Here is a 17,464-nt window from a genome sequence, read left to right on the forward strand (position 1 = left end):
CTCTTGCTCATTTCACAGAGCCTGCAGGAGAGCAAACGCTTTTCTAGATATTTTCAGTCTCATGAGGGACAGTTGCACCTGTCATGTGGGGCTGTTCTGTTCCCTGGCAGTAGCCAGGGGGGCTATTTTTAGTTGAACAGACAGAAACAGAGGTAGAGCCTTTGGCCAAGTACGCTGCAACCCTCTGTTACCCATAGATCGAATCACTTTTTGGCACCCTCATTAAAGCACTTGGCTAACTTCGCTTTTGTCTTCAGGAACACTGGTCCCAGCGAGCAATGCCCCTGTAGTGCCCTGCAGCACTGTTTGATGGGGCAGGAGAGCACACCTTGAAATCATTCATCAGGGCCCTGTGAACTGAGGCAACATCTCCCAAAGCCAAGTCTGTATCTCACAAGAGAAGGCAGAGCTTGCTCAGACAGAGAGCCACTGAGAAGTAAAATAAGGCTGCAAGAATCCAGGCCTAATTTGGGCCTAGCTTGGCCAGAGCCTGATCCAGTGCAAAATAACATTTGCAGTTTTACAGAAGCTGAAGCGAATGCTTTATGTTTTTATTGCTGCCTTCTCTCTCCATAACTTGGGCTCCTCAGCCGTGGTGTTCCACCAACCCATGAGGGGCTCAATAAAAGGTCGGGAGTCAGCCCTTGGCAGATTTTGGGCTGTTACAGAGGGGAGGGAGTGTTGGGCAGCAGCATGAGGGGCCAGCAGGGTGTTTCAGTGAAGTTACTGAGGGAAAAGCTAAGGTGGGTCAAGAGGACAGTTTCACAGAGGTAATGCTGAGGGAACTTCGAAAGCACAGCCAGGGGATGGATGTTTTGAGGGAAATTCTCATGTAAAGTCTGAGGAACAGACTGAAGATCTTGGGAGGGAAATGCTGAGTGGGGGACATTTTGGGGATGAAATATCAGTATCACTGAGGGGGAACAGGGTTGCCCTGAGGGGTAGCCGGGTGTCTCGTGTGTCCCTGAGGGGCTGTGAGGGGCACAGGGCAAAAAGGGTGCCCTGAAGGATTACCGAGAAGCCATGAGGGTGCCCTGAGGGAGACGAGGCGGGGCAGGACGGGTCGGTCGCTGCTGTGCCGCTTCTGCGCTGCTGTTCCCGCCCTGCACACGGCAGTGGTTTCCCGCCGCTCCCCTCAGCCGCCGAGTCCCGCTCCTCCCGCGGTCCGTGGGGCCGGCGCAGGCCAAAGGCGCTTTGAGAAGCTCGGTAAATGGTTGTGGAGTCGCCCTAGGGCAGATTTCGGGCTGTTACACAGGTACGAAGTGTTAAGCAGCGCCGTCAGTGAGGCGGAGCAGTGAAGTTACTGAGGGAAAAACTTCTTGGACTCCTTGGTGAGGTAACTCAGAGAGGACAGAGAGTTTCAGAGAGGTAAAGCTGAGGGAACTTTGAAAGCACAGCCAGGCCATGTTCTGAGGGAAAATCTCAGGTAAAGTCTGAGGGACAGACTGAAGATCTTGGAGGGAAAAGCTGAGTTACTCACCTTTTCTTCCAGGGGATGTTTTGGGCATAAAAAATGAGATAATCCTTAGGGGATAAAATGCAAACTAAAATTTTCAAGTGAAATCTTGAGGAAATATCAGGGACATAGAGGTGAAAATCAGAAGTATCTTAGGAAACGCAAAGGCAGCTTCTCAGTCTAAACTGTGTCCTGCCTCACCAGGAGCCCTCCGAGAAGAAAGCAGAGGCCCTGAGTGGGACAGCGAGGCAGGAGTGGGCAAGAAGAGCAGTGGCTTCGAGCTGAAGAGGGGGCACGAGAAAGGCCCTCTGGGCAAAGGGACCTCCCTGGCATCCCCCGGGAAGGGATACCTAAGAGTCCGGTGGGCACCTTCAGGCTGCCCCGGCCAGCTTAGCGCTGGGCAACCTCCCTGTAGGCAGGGCTGGGTCTTTGCATTGCTTGTCGTCGGCCTTTTGTGGTCCTGCTCCTGTGGCTGCCCGGAGAGAGGGTCAAGCACCCTGTAAGGAGGGTGAGAGCCCTCGTCCCCGCACCCGAGGGGGGAAACAGAGCTCTCCCGACCCCCAGCCCACCCTGTAAGCAGGGCAGGGCTTTTCCCTTGGCACCTTGGTGCCTGCTGGTGGCCCCTGGCCAGAGTGACCCCTGTAGTTGGGGTGCATCACAGCCTTTGTGCCTTGGCCAGCTGTCATACCCTAGTAAAAGTATTTTTTTACTTTTATTTTAATTTGTATTTTTTTTTATTCTTATTTTTTTGATTTGTAGTTTATTTTTCTATTTTTTTTTAATTTTATGTTATTATTTATTTGTATTTTCAGGGTTTTAAATTTTTTTTATTTTTGTAATTTTGAAATTTTATATTTTTTTTTATTTTTTAATTTAAGTTTTCTAAATTTTTATTTATTTTTAGGGGTTTTTTCCCCACCTAAGGAATCTTTGAGAAATGAAAAACTAGAGGCAAAAGTTTTAGGAAAGCCATTATAAGAAACTGTACCATAAGGCAGAACAAAAGAAAGGAAAAGGATCGGGGGAGTGCCTCTGTTTGTATAACTTTCAGGTATGTGCATACATAGCCCTGAAGTAATAATGAGGAAGAGCTCAAGACTATTGCCAAGTTACAAATATTACTAAATTTGCTAAGCTAGGGGGAAAAAAAGTCACCTTCCCCTTCTCTTTGATGTCTGGTTACTAACTTAAGCCTTTTGTACTTGATTAGTTTGTGCACTTTGTAGTCCTAGACTGACATTGTTAACACACTTTCTGACATTACGTAATAATTCATTCATTACTCCGAATTCAGATTATGTAGGTGCTCACACAGACCACAGAAGACAACATAGCACAAAACAGGTGCAACAGGTTAAACAACAGCAAAAAGATTGGTGTGTGAACATAAGGGAGAAGGACAACCATGAACATACTCAGCAATAAATCCCAGGCCCAGTGATGCTCTGCTGTTCTTACTTAAAAGTGCTTGTCAGCAGCAGAAGCAGCAAAATGCTTTTAAAACACTGACTCTTTCAAAAGGAGGTACAAAATTTTAAGCTTGTTTCCATCTAATTAACAATAAAGCTGACATTATCAACTTTACAGAATAACCTGTGTTCTTCTGCATGCAAGACCAGATTTTTCTATCTATTTCAAGCCTTCCTCTTGCATGTTTATAGACAGACAATGAGTTTCCAAAATAGCAGAGAACAATTATCCTGACAACATTTTAACCCACTCCAATACTAACAAACCAACCTCTTCATGCTACTTATCTTGGACTCAGATATTTAGTATCAAGGGAAACAGCACAACAGAGCAAGCGTCCTTTAAAAAACAATGATAGACAATGCTGATTTAAAACATAATTTACTTAACAGACTTTGAAAAATTAAATTAGAACAAAGAGAGAATCCTTAAGTTTCAAAGTATATGAACTTCATTTTTTAAAAAAGTAGTATTGAAATGATAGCTTTACTTTATGTAAACATTGCTACACTGGGCTGTACTTGAAAACTCTCGTGCATGTCTAAGTTGCAAAATAATTTTTCAGTTTAGACACAGCTATGCCAATTAGCACTCAGATGGTTATTTTTGGAATCAACAGCTTTGCAAATTTAATTGCATACCTCTCCATATAACTCAGGATACAATCCTGCACATTCTGAGAACAGATGTTTCCTAGAGTTTAGAAAAATAGCATTCATAACTGTGTGTGCATTGCAAAGGCAAATAAATTAACAAATAGAGCTCTTTCATTATAAAGTCTCAAGAGGAATGTTCAAATTGCCTTTCTGAAATCAGAAAGTTAGGAACAGCAAATGACAAGTATTTAAATATTTCAAAATATTTTCTCCTTTTTTCTTAAGTGTAAGCATACTCCCCCAATTTGGATGGCAAGAGCCACCAGGCTATGGCAGATTGAACAATATAGTATTAAACCTGCAATTTTGGTAGAAAATTGGAATGTTACAAATATAAAAGTCTGCAGAATAGTACAATGTACATGTGCTCAGTACAGTTGGCAGAGGTACTTCAAGATGCACAATTCCTCTGTGGAACAGGAGCTAAAGTAATTTACAAAAGTAATATACCATGAAGACTGTAAGATAGTCAAGTTAGTACAATCGAGGTTTATAAAAGGAACACAATACAGCAAGGAGCAGCCCTCAGTAAGTTACAAACCTCCGAATACAAAACTGTCTGGCAAATTCCAAGTGAATTCATTTCCATGCACACACAAGTACGTTGCACTTATTAAGTCAGCTTGTACCAAGCTGGAACTGAACTATAGCTGACTTACACCACCTTTTGCACATATCACCTATTCTGAAATTGCAATAATCAAATTAAAAGGTCTATACCACTTTTATGATCTGCACCTTGTACCTATCAGTTTTCATTTAGCATAAATCTGATTTCAACAGCCTACAACTCAATAGCCAACATTAGTATTGTCCCCTTACAATCCACTGCATAACAGATCACCAGCTGTGTGTCCTTGCTTATGCATTACAGACTTGGAGTGTTGCTTTGAGGGTTTGGAGGATGTTTTGTGGTGGGTTGTGGTTTGTTTTCTTTAACAAGCAAACCTTGGTACTTTTCTCTTTCAGGATAGTAAATGAGCAACTTAATTTAAGAACCAGTCTCTTTTCATACTTGTTAGAAAAACATATACTGTGTGTTTATATATATAAACAAATATACTGTGCATATATATATATCTAGAGATATTCACCATATTGTTGACACCAGAGTGCTAAAACATACATCAATATGAGCACTATATCCAACACTCACTATTATTACTTTTCCCGAAAGAGTTACTACATGCATTTTTCCCATCCATTTATGGGACAGTAAGATACACGAAGACAATTGTTCTGGTTTTCCAATGTGAAAGAGCTGTTCCTGAAAAGCATGCACAGGTTTGGAGATAAAGCAATTAAAACCACACAAAAGTTACTTTGTGGCTTTAAACTCACTAAAGCTAAGTTATCTTTACTTTCAGTGGCTGTTCCATTTACTTTAACTCATTTAAACACAAAAGAGAAAACTTTCAAGTGATAGAACAACCATACAGACAACTGATAGACTAGACTAAATAAATTCTTATTAAAAAAAATATCATCACTGCATAGCCACAAGGCAGACTTTCATTTTTGGCAACCTGTATGCAGACTGTCAATTACACTTTAAGACTTGTTATTTAACAGTTAAGAGACCCTTTCATCAAGAAACTATGCTGCTTTGTCAAAGACTTCATAAAGTTCTAATTTTTTAGTCAGTATATCTAAAGGCTGCCATCCAGGTAACAGAGATTATTTGGACCTGTAAAGGGTGTATTATATTCAATGCAAGCACATATTTAGGTTAAACTTCACAAACATTCACACAGAACCTTACTAAGGGTAAAAGTATTCTGGTTTGTAGTCATGGTTCATTGACAGCCTGTACCCGTCCCTGCATTGTTTTCTATTTTCACAGAAAGAAAACAAAGCACATCCCTGTGAAGTATGAGAACCCCATTTGATGGCTAAGAATCTCAGAAACAAGGCAAGGAGGAGGAGATCATGGAGTGAAAAATGTTATTTGTCTTCCGCCCCCCCAGCTAGCCCTGCAGGATCTTAGTCATAATGCTTCATAAAAATCTGAACTGACCCACGTAGTCTTCAGCCAATCAATCTTTTCAGTATGGCAGGGTTTGAAAAGGGCCAGCAATACTCATTGGGAACAGTACCATTAACATTGCATTCAAAAAAAGAAAACATTGGAAACCAGATCCTTGCTCTCCTGCTCTGTTGATACGCTCTAGTATTAGCCAACGTGTGGTAATACAAAAAGAGTCTTGTAGTGATGTAAAAGGCAATGAATACGTCTATAGAATAATGTTCATGTGCAGCCAAAATGAAGAAGATTCCAAAGAGATTCAGGACCCAGGACAAGGTGTGCAAGAAGTTCCAGCTCCTTGGCGTATCTAGGAAAAAACAGAAAATGATTAACTTTGAATGTCTCAAAAATCTGGGTCACTACAAAATCCAGACCTGGACATTTGACATTTTTATAGAGACTTTTCATCTAAAAATGTCATGAAATGACTGTCTTTATTTGGAAATACTGTATAGAGGTCCTGTAAATCCAACCAAAACAACCAATAAGTTATATATGTCTATTACTTCATGACTTCATTTACAATGCATTTCTGGATTAATAGAGCATCCTAAAATAGCTTAGGATCCTGCAAAGCAAAATCCTTTGTTCAACCAACTTGTTTTAATGAAAATCAGCCATTTTCTATGTTGTAAGGGGGAAAATGTAACAAAACATACATTACTGTTGTTGCAATCAATCCATCGTGGGTGAACTCAAACTAATTATCTTTTCTTGCTATATTATGTATCGAGTCACACTTGGTATTTACAGAAGAGTACCACTGTTTCATATATTCTCACACATTTTGAGGCTTGGTATTTGGGCTTTACAGATGATACTAAACATATGGCCCCCTAGCCAGGTGTTTTGGCTGACAGAGGTCAGTGGCAGATACCCAGGGGAGTGTATGGCAACAGACAACTTTAATATCTTCCCCAGTACTCTCCCAGTAGCAAGCCAGAAAACCTTTGTCATGTCTTGGCTCACACATTAATTCAAGTGCCCTATTCATCCCCTCATTAATCCAGGTGGTGGTGTTCCTTTCCTGTCTGCAAGTCCACTGTCACAAACCTGAGAATGAGCACAGGAATCTGAATTTGTATTTGTTTGCTTAAATGTTGCACTCTGAAATTTTTGACGAAGTCAAGGAGCAGACACTCTTTAATACTTGAGGACATTTAAATATTTACACTGTCACACCCCTGGCTGACAGCAAGCAGTACATATTCTTAATACTTGCAGACATTTGAGTATTGACACTCTGTACTTACATTCTGTGACAAAGAAGTTGAGCATGGTCAGGACGACAGTGTGCCCACTGAACATATAGTCTCCACAGGTGTGTACTCCAGTCAGAGTCATTCCAAAGCCACTCCATATTGCAAATGCCCGCTGGAGTTTTGCCCAAACATTGCCATACAACTAAAAAACAGTGACATTAACCTTTACTAAGTTCCAATCCCACTGCCCAAACAGTATGTCCTTAAAGTTACTTGTATCGCACTACATACGTTTAATACCATTTATCACGTTGTGTGATATTTAAATATTTATTAAAATGCAGGTTAGCACATCTTTGGATGTGCTGTGGCACTGAGTCACATTAGTAACAACAATTACTAATTGTATTCATCATACCTCTGATGAATACTGGAATTCAGAGCAAGTACTTTGTTGCAAGTGATTTACCCACAGAGTCTGCCAACTTTTTTTGAATGTATTCATCTTCCCTATTGTCAAGTTTTCAATTTGTTCAGCTCAAACCTCTCTTAACTAAAAGTTAGGATGAAACCATAAAATCCCATGTTCTATGGAATATCCCTTATGAGAAGGGGTGAAATAATAACAGTTTGTTGGGGTCTTTTTCAAAACCATGCATTCAACAAGACAAAGAAGCAATTACTCCCCTTTCAGCCTTTCTTCATGAAGTCAGTATCTTAAGTGCACACTTCAGTGTATTCTCTCTGGTTTACACTGTGAAATATTCTGAACACCCTTCCCCAACTAACTATATCCTCTCAAAGTGGCAAGTGTTTCTAAGACCCCTAAGGATGCTTGCCTGCATATGGTAATTAATGCAGGGGCATGGAAGGAAACAGGAGAGAAACATGTTGTTCTTAAAAAACACACATCTAACACTGTAGTCACAACAATCTTAAAATGCTTTAAATTCTGTTTCCTTTAAAAAAAAAAAAAAAGTTAGATATGATTAAGTTTTTACCTTTCCAGTACACTGCAAGTGCTGGCCTGGCACCGAGAGTGAGGTAACAAACATTGTAATGCAACGTAGTAAGAACACTGTCCCCATGAGGCTGCACAGCCTGCGCAGGAGTATGGATCTGGGAAAAGTACACAGGAACTGGAACCAGGAAAGTTATGATAAAACATTTCACCTCACCCCAACCTAATCCCATGATGTCCCTTCATCACTGCTGCAAGTTTTACAATATATTTTTTACATTAAGTAGTATTGTCAAGATATGGTTACACACGATAGAGTGAGTCACTGTAGCAAGTTTACTCTCACCAAAAAGTACCAAAAGCTTTGGCACTCATACCTTTTGTTGGCAAATTAACAAAAATCAATAAACCAGTAAAAATTTAACTTAAAATATGCATGCACACAAAAGCGTTTTCTACTCTCAGTGAAAGCAAACTGTGGAAATTCATTCTCGTAGGATTTTCTTATAGACAAAAATTGTTACAGTAGAAGAGTATAGACTGACAAGTCTCTGAAAAAAAAATATATATCTTCTGAAGGAAATTACTTATAAATATGGTAGAAAAGCAAATTCAGATTACTCCTCTAAAAGATTCACAAATCATCATTCTTGATTCAATCCTCCCTAATCCATTTTAACAGGGACATACTAGGAGCTGACAAGATTTTTACTGAATGGATTCTCTTAAACAATCATTGTAAATTCTCATTACAGGTCTTCTTCTGAATCAAAGTACCAGTTAATTTGGATTTTATATACTCTACCTGTGTTTGTGAAGCAGAAGAACCAGCAGCCAAATGTAGCAAAGAATTACTCCACATACTTCAGTCATAGCAAAAGCCCATGGTATCCTAGGGACACTAAAAAAAGGACAAAGCAAGAAAGTTTATACAAAGGCTTAATTTTTTTCCTAGTCTCAGTCTTGAAAATAAGGGCATATAAAGTTCTATCCTCAAAACTAATTTGCATTCATCTGACAATAGTATAAATTACAGCCAAAAATTCTTTTGTTAGACTGAATGAAATAGAATTTGAAATATTTTTAATTACATTATCTCCTTTTTAATAATGTATTTCCCGCAGACATTTACACAGAATTCACTAAGTCAGAGAAAATCTTTAGTATGCTCTCTTAATTTACATATGTGATTTACTGACAGGATGTGTTCCATTGTTTCCCAACAACCTTTTTCATTCTGACACAAACTTGCATCATGTCAATTATGCTGCTTATGCTTCTAAGAATGCCATGTCAACACAATTCATGAAATGCTGCAAAGCCTAAAATCCTAAATACTTGTAATGAAGCAAAACTGCACAGAAAAGTGTCAGGGCAAATAAATCTTTTGACAAGGAAGGCTAGAAGGTCTGCATGTAGTGATTATCAGTGAAATTTTGAAAACAATTTTCAAGTCTTTCCTGTACACACATGGCACTAGTAAAAATTTCTACTCTGCAATCACCAAAATACAGATCAACAGATTTCAAGAGAGGTTGCTGCTCATAGTCTTGTGCTCCCCCTGATACAAAAGAGTAGCAAAGCGCTGCTCAAATATGAGCTCTGTAGTAATCCTCTCTCATTGTTTTGTCAGCTGCTGCTTTCTGACCTCCCCATCCTCCTGCCCACTGAATACCATGGTAGCACCCTGGGAACAAAATAGCTCCTGTTCTCTCTCCTCTCTTTGACTCTGCTGGATGTGGTACATCCTTGCTGCGTTATATATAAATTATGGGGGGATTCTGCACACTTAGTCAAAAGATTAGACTCCTACTGACTTCTTGAAAGCCATTAATGAAAATGGAAATTACTGGCAGGAATAAGTAGATCAAAAAGACTGAACTTTTAAACAGTTTAGCTTGCCTTTTAAAACTCTCTAAGCAGTTAAGTTCTCTATGGTGCAAGTGCACTTCCTCAAAGGGAGCATTTATCCTTTAATTCAATAATCTGTAGGCAATGACTCGAATTTGACCTTTGCTATTGTGTCTCTTTTTGCCTGAAGTACAATATTTTTTGTTTAAAAAACTGAGTAGGCACTGCATAAGTCACAACAGTGGTTTAGTACACAGATACCCTATGGTTAAAACAGATGCTGGTTTATTCATTCTGCTTCAGAGTTTCCCTAGACCATCTTCAACAAGCTGACAGTGGGGAGATAGCAAAAATGCAGTATCAATGTCATTCCCTTTCAATTCCTTGCTCATTGGTAGAATAAAATATTCCTTCATCAAAAGTTTTTCTATATTTTCTATATTTTTATATATTTCTATATTTTCTATATTTCTACATTTTCTACATGTTAAGCTTCATAGCAGCAACTGCATTTCAGAAAATGCATATGGCTGCCTACCTATGCCAGCTGACCACCATCCTTTTTACTAGAAAGTGAGGATAGATGAATTAATTCCTGTGCTGTGATGAGCTAAAGATTTAAATTAAATATAAACTCAGTAGAATAACAGCTCAGTTTATTTTCTCCTAAGACTAAATCTCTGCATCCAACTGAGGTGCATTTCAATCTTACCAGAATGATTTACTACACTCTAATTAGTATTTTGCAGAGGTGTCTTCTAGAGCGAATGAAACTCTGAAAACAAAGAAAAGACAGCCTGTATTTTAACCATAAAGTTACTATTTTGTTCTAAAAGAAAATTTCTTACCTGTCTAGAAATATGTCTGGTAGAGGTGGATATGTTTGCATGTCAGGTACTCGCTCATGCACTATAACCATAACGAATGATGTAAAGCCAAACACTATGAAAACATACACACAACTTAAAACTGTCTTCCAGTACTCGGGGTCCAGTCTCCGTGTGGCATGTTTGTTCTTTCCGTTTGCATACTGGTACTGATCACCATTCAGGTCAGTCATCAGTCCATCATAGTCCCGGGGTACTTCACCATTACAAAACCAGTCTGTACCCTGCAGGGAACCAGCTGGGCACACTGTGCCAAGGTGACTGTCACTGTTGTAACCCAGCTCTTCCAGGACGTCGAGATGTTGCTTCTGCAGTTTGCGTATGGACAGCATTAGTCTCTTGATATCCCCCAGGACCTTGATTTCCAGTGGAGGGGATCGTAGATCGTACTCAGTAAGTGTCAGCAGTGTGATTCCATCCAGCCTATGTCTATTGCACAGAACATCCACATATTCACAGAAACCTTCTTCCTTCAGCCACTTGGCCACATTCTTGGTAGTCCAACGTCGAATGCAAAGCTGGTTATTGCCTGCCATGGTCCCTCTTTATCCACCAATCAAACTGACCTGCTGATACCCCAGAAGGAGACAAGACCACAATGTTTATCAAAGATTACAGAAATGCCAGTGTCTTTTGTGCAATTTTAGATGCTTAATTAGCCCAACACTTTTTCTATAAGAGACAGTTAAAAACCTGACACAATTTCTCAGGTAATACAAAAATGCTTTGAAAATTTTTTTTATTCAAGCAAAACTAAATTAGGATTATCTCCTTTGCTCCTAAGTAGAAATTTAAAGCTTAGAAGAAGCAGAATATTTCCTATACATATCTAGTATACTTTACCCATCTCAGATTTATTTATTTAAACAAAATTATAAATTACAATAGGTAATGAAAACTAAATACTACTCTGTTTGACCACCAGCTCAATCATTAGTCTTTTCCACTGCTTGCAGTTCATCAACTATGCAAGAAAGTAGAGCCAGCAACCATGCAAAATTGAATTATAGCTGAAATAACACATTACTGGTCCAATATATTCCACTGTTTTAAAATATATACTGATGCTTTGGTGGCATGACATTTTCCCTCCATTTGCTTCCAAGTAAACCTAGATATCTACAATAATATTGACCTGAAGTATCTTAGTTCTATGTTGATGGTACAATCATCATATTTCTATCTTTGTTTGATCTCAGTAATTTAGACACTTACTGTATTGTGAATTCTTTAAAATATTCAGCTTTCAAAAATAACATTACAAGAAATTAAGCATTTGCTTCGATTTCAAAGCATCTTTAAAAGTGATGTGCTAGTAGATAACATAGTAACACACCAAAACCAGAAGAGATGTATTCTCTTTATACAGATTTCTCAGTAATTGTGTTCCTGACTATAGAATAGTGCTTGAAGGAAGGAGAGACAGCTCAGCAACATTTTAGTCACATGATGGTGACGAGTCACCAGAACAACAACCAGAAAAAAGTTAACTACAGGACATTACATGGAATACATTACAAAACTTTGAAAGGCTACCAGTGAAGTAAAAGTACTGAAAAGTTTATGCAATATTTAAGACCCACAGCAGTACGGAATGGATTTGTGCATAATTTATATTTGGTGGCTCATGCACAGCTACCATCGAAGAAACAGCTACAATTTCACAGCTCTTTTGTACTCGAAAAAACAGCCTAATTAACTAGAATGCTTCAATCATGCCAACCAAATCTCAGAAAATACAAGAGAGTACAATACACTAGTGTCACATGCATCAATCAAGGCTTTCGGAATGAAAGCAAAGAAACAGTGTATTTAATCTATTATTTAGCTTCTGTGTATAGTAAACTGGTACTCAAACCCATAATGAATATTCAGCAGAGTTCTATATCTTTTTCAGAGGCACAGCTCTTTCAAAAACAGCAGCTCTTTCCTTCTCACTTCTCTTTTTAAGGAGGTATAGTACCTATTTTGCTCTTAATATAATTATTGGATGCAACTTTTTCTTCTGGCTTTCATCTAACAGAACCATGAACAATTTTATACTGTATCAGAGAAGATTCAATTTGTCTAATGGAATTTCCCAGCAGTGCAAAAGTAATATTTTAGAAGAAAAACAAGCACACAAATCAAACTTGCCCTTCTAAAATAATCAAGGGTGTGATACTTCTTAGGATATTCTCTCAGGAGTTGATTGTATATTAACAACATGTACTTGATTCATAGCTTTAATTTCTCAAAACTCTATATACAGTCAATATGTATATAAGCTTTAATACTTTGATTTAAATAGTTGCCAAAAAATCTATAAAAAACCTACCAGAATATCTGGATATACCATATGCATCCTTCTCCATATAAAAGGGTATGTTCTCATTTTTACATTATCTCACTATTTTTGAAAGTCTGACTCAAAACAAGTGTAACAATTACTTTGCTCAGGCAGCTAAGAAATTATTACATTTAATTTGCAATTAATAATCTGTTAATTGACCTTTTTTGTATTACATATTTTTATCTTACTTCAGGGTTGCTGTTTAACCTGTAGTGGCAACTAACTGCCATGCAGCCATTTGCCCACAAACAGTTTAATAATCAAGTAAAATATAATGAAAGATGAAAATAACAAAGAGAGACAAATAACACCCAAGAAAGACAAGTGATGCACACTACAACTGCTTACCTGGCAGAGCGGGGGAAATCAAAAATTCCTTGACTTAGGGTCAAGCATCACTTCACAGCAGCTAAAACATCAGTGTGTTATCAACATTATTCTTATCCTAAACCCAAAAAATCCAGTAAAAACAAACAAGCTTGAGTTGCTTATCTGAACCTCCAACTTTCCTTACTCAGAAACACAGACGAAATACTTTTTAAAAAGTTGTTAATCACAGTTTTTTTATAACATAGTAATCATCATAAGTTTTCTAAAAGCAGTGAACGTAGACTCACTGCAAATACGCTCAATTTACTGATTTGTCTTCTAACCAAAGCAACTTCTGAGGACAAAAGGAGGAAACTCTCCCTAACCTAAGAGAATTCTGTTCATTTGTCATAAGTCAAGTAAGCCTAATAGCAGCCTTGTCTTTCTTCATGTGGCACTGCCAGAATAAAATCCTTCCAAATGCGCAATGAACATACCCATCAAAGGTCACTATGGGCTTGACCTGGGAGAAATTCTACGTTAACCTCAAGATGCAGCTGATAGGACCAGCTCCTGTTTTTAAACCCCGTCAGTGACAAGACCTTTAACCAACTGGAACAGACAAAGAAATCAACAAAAAATACAAATTTAAACACACAGCTTGTAGCTAATTTCTTCTCAACAGCAACAGTAAAGTTCAGTACTGTTTGATGACAAGGCCATTTCGTTGAACACTGAAACTGCCTTCCTCTTCAGACTACTCAATTAGTGCCACTTCCATACTTTTTCAGGGGAAGTGCTTTTTACACTTTAATCATACCACCTGGAATACAATATGTATCCCTGTGTCCAATTGCTCCTGTTCATTTTTGAAGCTGAAGAATGCTACATAACATTTACAACACCATCAGGCTGTTACACCAGACTAACATGGCAGAAGGGACTGGATAACTGTACCTGTCTTCTGAAAGAAAACAGCACTGGTAACTACCTTGCCTTCCACATTACTGGTATTATTGCTGAAGCCAAATATAGGATAACATTATTTATTGATGAATAACATGCATGATAACACAAAGCAAGCACAGACTTAAGTGTCAGAGGGCAAAATATACTTTTCACCTGACATTGCAGCAATGTCTGTATCCTGCTACTTGATTACTTTCCTGGTACTGTGACTTACGCTTAGCAAGCTCATCAACAGTATGTATCATGTGTCCCATTTTCCTTCCCCAGCCTTTCAATTAACAGCATGAACACAGCTGAATACGAACTGTATGTGTATAAGGATTTACTTTTTTAAAAGAAAAATGTTACTTTATGAGCTATGAACATTCCTACAATTTGGTTAGGGCATTTTAAGAAATGAGATGCCTCTGAGAGGCTCAGTGTAAAAAGTATAGGTGTACATTTAAATATGGAAAATTAACCTCTCTCAAAATAATTATCCATGATTCTATCATGTTTCCCTTTATTGAACTACTGCCAGTCCACCAGTAAGTCCTGACTTTCCTAGCTTACCGACTTTGAGAAAATATATTGAGGTAAAAATGTGTAAAGTTGAATCTGCTTATCACTACTCTAGCCAAGGAAAAGTAGTATTAATATCACACTAACATGTGTGCAAACTTGTTACAGAAACAAAACCTGATTACACCACAATCATAGCTGAGGGGTTAAACATGATCCTAGTTATGTCCACGGCAGTTAGCAGAATGCTGACTGGTTTTGTTTATTCCAGACACACATGCAAAACTCTAACAGCACCATTTACTGCTTCACCACCTGCCCTCATGTACCTGGAAGAGCCTTCTTGACATGCCTCTTGATTTTTTTTTCCCCTAGGTTCAATTCCCACCATCCTTGAGAGGAATTTTAGGAGGGATGCTGAAGAATATCAGATTTCAAGTGATTTAACCTACATCTCTTAGTGGAAGGTTTCAAGCTGAAGCTTGAATACAGGCAATTCCAACTCAGCCCCTCCTTTGCTGCATCTGCTGGCCCTGGAGCACATCTCACACCTCAGGGGAAAAGTTATTCTGTGCCAAAGCTGTTTTGCAATGTGGGCAAGACCCGTGTTTGAGGCCTTGCTCCCCAGCACAAAAAAGCTATACACAAAAACATGTGCTGAGCCAGCCCGCAATAGTAAGGCTACTGTCACATACCAACTTAGTAATGCTCCTCTGCAAAAAGAACACACAGCACTGCCTTGTTATGCAGCAAAAGTCTTGGATACTCTGCTGACTTGCATCAGAAGCCTGTCACCTCCTCTTCCTGGAAACTCTGAGTTCTTCAGTGCTTATTTAAAGCAAATAGTACCAAAGATTTCACTGCCATATAGCACACAGTGACTTAATCACTACCTTCTAAATGCCACCAGATATAGTACGGTATCTTATAAACAAAAGGATAAAAACAACACTTGCAAAAACAATACATGATTTTTCAAGAGTTTTTAAATACAATGCTTACCATACTATATATAAAATCGATCAAACACAGCACAATACCCACCATGAGACCAAAAAATTGGGTAGTCTCATGAAGTAAGAATGCAATGATTTCAAATGTAGAAATATTCCTGTAAAACTTGCCTTCATGCATAGCACTAAGACCTTTGCTATCATACATGAGATTATCAGAGGTAGCTTAACTGTACTCAAAGTCACTAACTGAAACTGAATGCAAGATAAGAAATCTCTTAAAGTAACACTAGTTTAGTCTTGAGTTTCAAGCCATCAAGGAAGATGAGTTTTTTGAGAAATATTTGTGGAAGTGTAGCATGTGGATCAAATATTAGCTCTAGACGCTTAGCAGTCCTTCTGTTGGGACACCTCAATGCAAGACTGATAGCAGCTACTACAGAAAGTCCTGAAAGGCAAACATATTTGTCTTAAGAACCACTAAGTGCAGTTACATATTGCAGCAAACTGAACAGCATGCATATTGCTCCCTTATTTTTACACCTCATTGAGCCAAACAGGTTGTATTACACTCAAGTGAACACTAAGAGCAGCTCAACTCCTAATCTACTAACCACCTAACAAAACATTTTTTATCCTACTGACATAATTCAAGGCACACACAAGTGATTTTTAAACAACTGATCAAGTACTCCACCACTTATCATAGGATGTAATTCACAGTATTTCATTAATATTTGTACAAGCTCTTGAACATTTCACATGCTAAATATCAGGTGTCAAGTACTTTGGCTCCAGCTTCAAGAAATAGAATATCCATCTTGTAACAGAATGTTGGCTGCTCTTTATCCCTACACAACTTAGTAGTAACACACCTCAGGTTTGTCTTCCCCCTTTTATCCCACACCCTCATCTCAGAATAGGGAAAGACATGAACAATCTCTCCATCCAAATGAATACCAGAACAATATCTGAAGCTGTTACTCTCCACAATCATTTACCACCTCATCTTTCTAGTCTAGTGAAAATCTAGTAGCCTTCCTCATTTTAGATGCATCAAAATAAATAAGAAATAAAAAGCTTTTAAAAGGTACACAATTATCAAACAAACATATGTAATGTAATATGGTTACTGGATCTCAACCAGCATAACAGGCTGCAAAACTGAGCTCTGTACAAAGAAAAGTGATAGCACAGAACCAGAAAGATTGCAAATCCTAGGCCAAGCTGTGTTTTTAATTGTATTCTACCAAAATAACACCCCAATCAGCCAGTAAAAAGATCTCACAGAACATCAAACAAGATAATTTAAATTCTTGCACTTAACTAATCCACAAAACATTTCCTTCACATCTAAGCAGCACTAACACAACAAAAATTTACAAAACTTCCCAAAGAAATTCCTTCCACTTAGTACAAAAATCACTTCATGCTAATCCTGCAGGTTAATTCTACCTTTTCTCTGTATCAGAGAAAGCAAAAGGAAGAACAAGACCACAGGAATTTCCTTACCTCTTATATCCAGCAAGAGGCACCCCCTATCAAACACGAGGGGCACTTAAATGCCAGAAACTGTCGTCAGCTCTTGCCACTCCAGAGCACAGCATGATCAGCTGCTCTGTGGAGGTGGCACAGGCTTCCTGTCCAGCTGCATGAGGGACCTCTGCGGACACAGAGCAGACTTGGCCAAGTGGAATCTTCCATCAAGTCATCTTACAACGCAAAATGCATGTTGCATTTTTATCAAATTAATTTTGCAAACTGAAGCCTCAAATACAAAGCCATGGGACTTCAACTTCTTACAAACCAATAAATATGTGAACGTTAAAACTACTTGTCATTTGCCGCTTCTTCCATTAACTTACAGAGCCGAAAAAAATCTACCCTTTTG

General features: G+C 38.5%; 1 protein-coding gene across 3 annotated transcripts; it reads right to left on the reverse strand.

Moving 5' to 3' along the window:
- Window positions 1–3,291: 3,291 nt before the first annotated feature.
- On the reverse strand, window positions 3,292–17,264 carry SAMD8 (sterile alpha motif domain containing 8). Of its 3 annotated transcripts, XM_018068990.2 has the most exons (7): window positions 17,086–17,264; window positions 13,190–13,286; window positions 10,471–11,078; window positions 8,577–8,672; window positions 7,812–7,929; window positions 6,862–7,012; window positions 3,292–5,915 (listed from the first exon to the last, which is right to left on the reverse strand). In XM_018068990.2, the coding sequence occupies exons 3-7, from the start codon at window positions 11,043–11,045 to the stop codon at window positions 5,611–5,613; spliced, it is 1,245 nt and encodes a 414-aa protein (XP_017924479.1). In that variant the 5' UTR covers window positions 11,046–11,078; window positions 13,190–13,286; window positions 17,086–17,264; the 3' UTR covers window positions 3,292–5,610. The 3 variants fall into 3 exon arrangements, with proteins under 3 accessions (XP_017924479.1, XP_017924481.1, XP_017924480.1); XM_018068992.2 differs by lacking the exon at window positions 13,190–13,286; XM_018068991.2 differs by lacking the exon at window positions 17,086–17,264 and having other exon boundaries at window positions 10,471–11,075; window positions 13,190–13,396.
- Window positions 17,265–17,464: the final 200 nt, after the last annotated feature.

The sequence above is a fragment of the Manacus vitellinus genome, unplaced genomic scaffold (genome assembly GCF_001715985.3).
Source record: "Manacus vitellinus isolate BGI_N305 unplaced genomic scaffold, ASM171598v3 scaffold_15_pilon, whole genome shotgun sequence".
Taxonomy (NCBI): Eukaryota; Metazoa; Chordata; class Aves; order Passeriformes; family Pipridae; genus Manacus; species Manacus vitellinus.